This window comes from Balaenoptera musculus, chromosome 8 (assembly GCF_009873245.2).
Source record: "Balaenoptera musculus isolate JJ_BM4_2016_0621 chromosome 8, mBalMus1.pri.v3, whole genome shotgun sequence".
Lineage (NCBI taxonomy): Eukaryota > Metazoa > Chordata > Mammalia > Artiodactyla > Balaenopteridae > Balaenoptera > Balaenoptera musculus.
Genome location: NC_045792.1, coordinates 101,210,182 through 101,217,293, shown reverse-complemented (window position 1 = coordinate 101,217,293; position 7,112 = coordinate 101,210,182). Strand labels below are relative to the sequence as shown.

The following is a 7,112-nucleotide window of genomic DNA, read 5'->3' as shown; positions in this document are numbered from 1 at the left end:
TAAATTCTTGTTGAATGAAGAACATGCAGCATCTTTTATAAGTACCTTTTAGAAAACAGGCCACCCCACTCCCACTTTTTCTCCCAGAAAGGTGAAGTCTGCAAAACAGGAAAAGTGACCATGCTTGGCTGGAGACCACTGCTGAGGAGGTAAGGAAGAGTCAGCAGGAGCCGAGACCTCCAGGTCGGGTGAGGAGGCGGGATGCTAGCTCGTCCTGACACCACCTTGCTGTTATGACCTCGACAGGCCCCTTCCTCTCTGGTCCTGGTCACCTGGGGGGGTCCAGTGGGGGAGAGGGGAAGAAGGGGAGAGAATTTCCTGCCGTTGACAGCGGGTTGAGGGAAGACGAGGCCATACCAGGTAGGGGTGACTTTTATTTGAAACCAGAAAACACCCTATTTTGGGGTTCATCTGTAACAGTTAAAAAAAAAAAGAAGAGAGAGAGAGAAAGAGAGAGAGAGAAAGCAGAACTCAAAGGGCCTGGGAAGGGGAAGGGAAGGGTGGGGGGCCCGGGTCAGGCCACGTAGGGGAAGCGGAGCAGCAGCCCCTCGTGGGGCTCCAGGTTCAGGTGCTCCAGCTCAAGAGGGGCGCCCTCCTTGCGGCCTGGCTGGGTGCTGAGCAGCAGATCCACACTGGCTGGCAGGCTGGTGCCGGCAGGCAGGTTGGAGGCCCCCAGCCTGGCAGGCTGGCCCACATCCCCAAAGTTGAGCACTATGAGGAAACGCTCGTTCTGGTCCCATTGCCGGATATAGGCGAAGAGGTCAGGCCCCGAGGAGAGCGCGTGGAAGTCTCCGTGCAGCAGGGAGCGCTCCTCACCCCGCTGATCGCTCAGCCATCGGAACAGGGAGAGGAGCGAGCCAGGCTCTTCACTCTGGCCCTGCAAACGGTAAAGTGATAAGGACACAGCAGAAAGGGGTGAAGGGCTCCCCCGGGCGCAAACTCCTACCAGCCACCTGCCCTCACCCCTTGCCGATCAGGCCCTGCCCATCTAAAACCCTTACCTTCACAGTCATGGTGGTGTTTACAGGTCCTGAAGTGTTGGGAAAGCTGGATTCATCCCACAGCATGACCGGGGCTTTCACAGGCTAAAAGGCAGGGAAAACAGGACTTGGAAAAGACCTGGGCCGCTCTCCAACTCCTCCTCCCGCTTCCAGCCCCACAGAAGTATAACCTCCCCCACCTCAGGGCCTCACACACACTGTCCCCTCAGCCTAGAGGGCGCTTCTCCCAGACAGCCACAAGCTAGCCCCTCACTGCCCTCTGGTCCCTGCTCAGGTGCCTCCATCAGGTTTCCTGTGGCCATTTGATATAAAACCGCCCACATCCCCTACTCTCTAGGCCCCTTACCCTGCTTTCTTGCATATATCAGCACCTGGCATCTTTATCATATGTGCTTACTATCTAATTTCACCACCTCCAGCTCTTTTGTACACCGCTGTATCCTCCAAGCATAGCGTATAGGAATTACTGCATAAAGCTTTGTGGAATAAGTGAATGACGCGTTCTATAAATATCAGCTTAGGTGTCAACCTCCAACCCCGTGGCTAAAGCTAACCGGGTGCCTTCATGGTCTTACCCCACCAAGGCACTTGCTGCGTGTACTTCTCTTACTCATCTGGTTCCCCCACGCAACTCTGAGTTCCTGGAGAGCAGAGCCCAACACAGAGTACCCGCTGTCCAGTGAATGAACGAATTACCAGGCGATGGCTACCATACTAAACTTCTACCAGGAGCCAGGTACTGCATTTTAAAATACGCCCTCGTTCAGTCCTAACTGCCCTATAAAAAAAGTAGTATCACGGCAGAGATGACCAAGAGTCAGAGAAGTGAAATAACCTGCCAAGGCCACACAGCGGCTGAGCAGGTGGCCGACTAGCAATGCAACGCACGTGCCTCCCCAAGGCTCTTGCTTGTCCACCACCAGCCACAGAACCACCGTGACGGACGAACGCAGCCTCCCCCACCGTGCTGGGCAGGCAGCAAGTGATACCTGTCCAGGAAGGGCAGCTTCCTCTAGGCCAATCTCGTCTCCGTAGCTGAAAACTGGGGTCCCTGGCAGGGTGAAGAGCAGCAGCTGGTAGAGTCGGAGGAGGTGAGGTGGCACGAAGGAAGTCAGGAGCCCCGACTGAGACAGCTGCAGGAATGGAATCACTGGTGAACCTCAAGGCCCGCCTCTGCCTCCACCTGCCGACACTCCCTTCTTCCCAAAGGCCTCCTGCCCCCTCTCCTACCACTGTGGTACTCACACTCCAGCTGCACCAGCGGCTGCCAAAGGCGTCCAGATACTGGGTGACCAGGAAATTTGTATGCTTCCCAGTGAAAGTGGAGGTTGACAGGTAAGAGCTGGTCAACAGCAGGTCCTCGGTGGACTCGAGCAGGCTGAGGATCTGCTGAAGGTCGGAGGAGTCTGTGCCTGCAATCAAGAGCCTGCACAGAGCAGGGCAGGAGTCAAGGTCAGCACAGGGCAAGAAAGGAAGAAGGCTTTCTGGACTAGGAATGCTCCGCTTCCTGGGGCTAGTACTCCACTGAGGGGTTCCCACAAAGGAGCTGAGTTAGGGAAGCCAGGGCCTGGTACCCACCTATCTTCACTGAAGCTCTTAGTGATGTTCTGCCACTCAGCCAAGAATGAAGGCGCATCCTAGAAGGAAAAGAGCAGAGGCAAGAAGCAGGGAACACTATCAGGCCCTGGCGGGTGCTTCTGTTCTCACCCAGGCTCTGCTTCTCGCGTGGAAAGGGTACTCACTGTCAGATTCCCCACATCCCGGACCTGGAACCCATCCACACCAGCCTGCAGCCAAAACCTCAGAGCTTCCTGTAGGAGGGAGGCAAAAGAACAGAGGAAAGATATCAACACTCTGATGCAAAGGCTCAGCCCACACTAAATCTTGCCTACCATGCACTCTCCCGTGGCCTCTGGAGAGTCACTTGCCTTGAACAGTCTCACTTTCTTGCCTCTATTATAAACCTGTAGCCTTTAGTTCCCTTCCATTCTAACCTATCATTGATTCTCTTAGTGATATAGTGCTCTACTTCTCTACTCCTCCTCATGGTGAATCACAAAGCTTTACCCTTGACCCCTACAGAAAAGACCTATGAGCAAAGTGTGTTCATACATGTAACTTCATTTAACACTTAGCATGTGTGGAATGCTAGTATACTCATTTTACAGATAAGGAAATAATGTCAGAGAAGCAAGGAGGCATGCCCCAGGCCACAATCAGAGAGCAGCAGAGATGGGACCTAAAATGTTAACCAAGATCCCAAGAAGAGTATACTTACTCCTCTCCCAGTTTCCTGGAGCCTGGGGAGGGTGTAAGTAAAAGAGCTAGTCAGAGCCAAGACCAAGGATAAGGAAGTGAAATTCAAAGCACAGCCCCAGGGCAGTTTAGCCAAAGATTTGAAAAGAGAAGACAGCTCCGCAGAACAGGCCCAGGCCTGAAGCCCTGGCATTCACGGGGCACATGACACAGAACCCACTCCTGCTGCCCCTCTCTTCCCCTTTCTCTCTCTGATCCACGTGCTCTCGCCTCTAGTCTCCATCTTCATCTGAGGCTACCACACCTCATGCCACACCATCTGAAAACATTCCCTTCTCAGTAACTTTTAGAGGGTCTTCCAGCAAGTAGCAAGGAATGAACCGAATGACCCCAAGAGTCAACTGAAATGCTGGGACTACAGAATTCTACCTCAGAATCACGGCTGCCAGCAAAGTGTCAGAGTCTGCCTCCATTTTTGTTCTACCCTTTCGGAACTGGTCAGTGTCCTAGAACCCAGGCATTAGGAGCTGGGATGACATTCAAAGCCCCACTCCCAGCCTGCAAGGTACAGAGTTTGAGCCTAGGCCTTCAGAGTAGGCAGATTAGAGAGATAAGATGAGTTGGAACATCAAATCCCGGGGCACATTAAAGACCTCTGAACCTTAGCTTCCTCATTTACAGATTAGGGATACTGACAGGGACCTTGTTTGGTTACACAGGGGATTAAAGAAGGTATACAAAGTACTCAGCATACTCCCAGACACATAGGAAGACCCCAGAGCTTACAATTTCAGACTGGGCTCCACTCCAAAACACATCAAATAAGAAAAGGGAAACCAGACAGGACAGAATTCCCATAGAGAAAGGGCTTCCTCTCCCAAAAGGAAGAAAATTCACATCTGAGAAATTCCCTTCCTGGCACTGTCACCCTCAGAGTCAGGGAAACAAGGAAAATGAGTGGTCAGCAAAGGAACAAACAAAAATAGGGGTGCAATGCTTGCCTATCCTTCTGCCTGTGGGAGGAGCATGCCTGCTTGGCTCCAAGGAGCAAGGGGCCCCTTGGCTGGCACCGGGCTACGTTTATAGAGCTTGCTATGAAAGGACCAAACAGCCCCAGCGTCCCGCTCCCACATGCCATAAGCACCAACACACTCACCTTCACTTTGGTGGCCACAGTGTCAATCTGAGTGGAGTGGAACCACAAGTTCTGGCCCTTGTAGTTGGGAGTGAGGTCTAGGATGACCCGGATGCCTAGAACAATGGAGGAGGAGGCAGTTGATAGAAAGACTCTGCGGGGGAGGGGAAAGGAGGAAATCAACAAATACAAGTCGGCAGAGTATTTCCTATGTATTGGCACAAAAGCTTAGATTTGAACCCTGGCAAAACTCATTCCATTGAAACAGAGATATGAGCAAGTGGCGGGGTGGGAGGCGGGGGGAGGGTAGAGTAACAGAGAAGGCTGAGCTTATGAGGCCCTGGGCCCCTCACCCCCAAAGCGAACCCTGTTCAATGTAAGAAAAGATTTTACTTGGATTTTTTTTCAAAAGGATCCACTCTTTTACAAGTTTTAAAACCACTGATTTAGCAAAAACCTACATTTTGCAAATAAGGGCACTGAAGCCCAGAAGTTAAATAACTGCACATCCAAGTATAGAAAGTCTCTGAACCACCTGACAAGTCCATTTTAGGCTGAAGCCTAACAAGCCTCCCCTGTACCTGCCCTAGGAAAACTCTGAGCCACTCAGCAATAAACCAGACAATAAAGCTATCCGGCCTTTCCTCTGGCCAGAAGGCCAAGCCCTTCCTAGCTGCTTCCTTGCGAGCTCTAGGACACCCACTCTTTTTCTTGGCCGATTGCAGGAGACTGTCAAAATCTTCCTTGGAGCCAAAAGTGGGGGCGATCTGTTCCAAGTTGGTCCCTGTGAGGTCATCCTTCTGGTTCTCGTGAATTGGGCCCAACACAAAACCTTTTACCTTCAGGGTGCTCAAGTAATCAAGCCGCCCCTTCAGGCCTGAAATGGAAAAGCAGAGTTTAAAGTGACGCCTCTCTGAGGCCCCTGATCGCCCCTATTCTTCCCGAGACGAAGGGAGTGGGGGGCGGTGAGGCTGGATCACGAGAGAAGCTGATGTAAGGAGACTAGCACATTGCTTCAGAAACCTGCTGCGATAGGCTACTGGCGCCGGGAGGGGGAAGGGAGGATGCTGAGTCAGCCACCCTCAGGAAAGAGGGAGTGGGAGGCGGTTTCCTTCGAAGAAAGAAGGAGGGGCTACGTCCCAGGGGGCGGTCACCAGTACCAGTAAGGGTGGAGAACCACCTGGGTCAATCGGCACAGGGGTCGAAGCCGGTGACCAGTTAAACCAGGGTAGCGCGGGGTGGGGGTGGGGGAGCCCCGGACTCACCCACTAGGTCGCCTGCGTCGCGGCCCTGGAAGGCCTGAAGGTCGCCAATGCGGTAGAGGGCGCCCTTGTGCCACCAGCTCATTGCGGGCAGCTCGCGGCAGCGCGGCGCCCGAACGATGATGACCACGGCGCCCGCCAGCATGCCCAGCCAGCCGAGCCAGAAGAGCAGCAGCAGCGCCCAGCGGGTGCGTACCCAGCCGGGGCTGCCTGCCACCTTCAGCAGCTCCTCTTTAGACAGGCCTGTGAACTTGGCCGCGGCCGCCTCGTCGTCGGCCACCTTGATCTTCACCAGACCATTCTTCTCGGTGCCGCCCGCCACGGCCACAGCCACAGCCGCCCCCGACGCCGCGTTCATCGGCTGCTTCTCGGGTTCCAGCTCGTTCAGCTCCACTTCCTTCATGTCCACCTCGGCGTCCTGGCTCATGGTGCCTGCGAAACCGGCAACAAGACGCAGCCTGCGGTCAGCTGGTGGCTGGACACCTGCCCGGACCTCCCGGCCCCAGAACAGTCTCCCAGGCTTCCGTGACTCCGCTCAGCTTCCGCCACCGCGTCTGCGGCCGGGCGGGCGCGGTCTCCGGGACTGGGCACGGGAGCCCCGCCCCGGCCCGCCCCGGCCCGCCCCGGCCCGCCCCTTAAAGTGGAACATCCTGGATTGCTATTCCAGGGACTGAAAGGGTGGGCGGCGGCCGAGGGAATAATGTTGGGAACTCGCTTCTGACGGCTGTGTGGTCCAATTCCTCACCTCGAACAGTCTAGCCCTAAAGTTCAGACACAAAGAAGGCTGAGCACGTAGCCACCTTTAGGTGGGCGGGGTCTGTGCTTTGTCCCGCCTCAGGTCGCCGCTGGCCCCTCGCGCTGCCGGAAAGTGGGCGTAAAGGGGATATCCAGCACTGCGGGGGCTCCCGAGGCCCTTCTTTGCCCACTCCGAAAGTTTGTGACTTCCCTGGACACCACCCTCCATTTGCCCCTGGCCCAGGGCTCAGGCCACCGCCTGGTCTTCCCAACTTCGCATGGCCACTTGTACTCTCAGAGCCAACCAAACTCAACTCAGCCCTTTCCCCCACCAGACCTAGTCTTCTCAGGCCTCTGGGACTTGGCGCTAGACCTCCGATTCCCCGCAGGGCTACTCCCAGTCTTTCAAGATATCTTGAATTTAGTTCAATTAATTCATCATGCGGCAACTATTTACTGAGTGCCCACTACAGTACTGTGCTTTATTAACTTTAGTGAATTAACCCTAATCTAGTCTTCCCCATGATATTTTATGATAAATCTGTTTGGACAGGACAGTTGCTGACACTCCCCATCTTACCCTACCCCACCCCCACTTTCTGGCCCCAGGATGTCGGGCAGCTAGGAATCTGACATCCAGAAGAGACGGATGGACAACCTCGGGGTTGACAACATTCTGGGGCTGGGCCTCAGTTAGAGGCACCCACCTTTTCCTTACACCAG

At 54.6% G+C, this 7,112-nt stretch overlaps 1 protein-coding gene across 1 annotated transcript; it reads right to left on the bottom strand.

Annotated features, from left to right (window-relative positions):
- Positions 1-354: 354 nt before the first annotated feature.
- On the bottom strand, positions 355-6,232 carry SLC3A2 (solute carrier family 3 member 2). The gene is made up of 9 exons (XM_036860585.1): positions 5,658-6,232; positions 5,096-5,269; positions 4,414-4,508; positions 2,744-2,812; positions 2,580-2,638; positions 2,247-2,427; positions 1,991-2,134; positions 1,002-1,085; positions 355-877 (listed from the first exon to the last, which is right to left on the bottom strand). The coding sequence occupies exons 1-9, from the start codon at positions 6,079-6,081 to the stop codon at positions 515-517; spliced, it is 1,593 nt and encodes a 530-aa protein (XP_036716480.1). The 5' UTR covers positions 6,082-6,232; the 3' UTR covers positions 355-514.
- Positions 6,233-7,112: the final 880 nt, after the last annotated feature.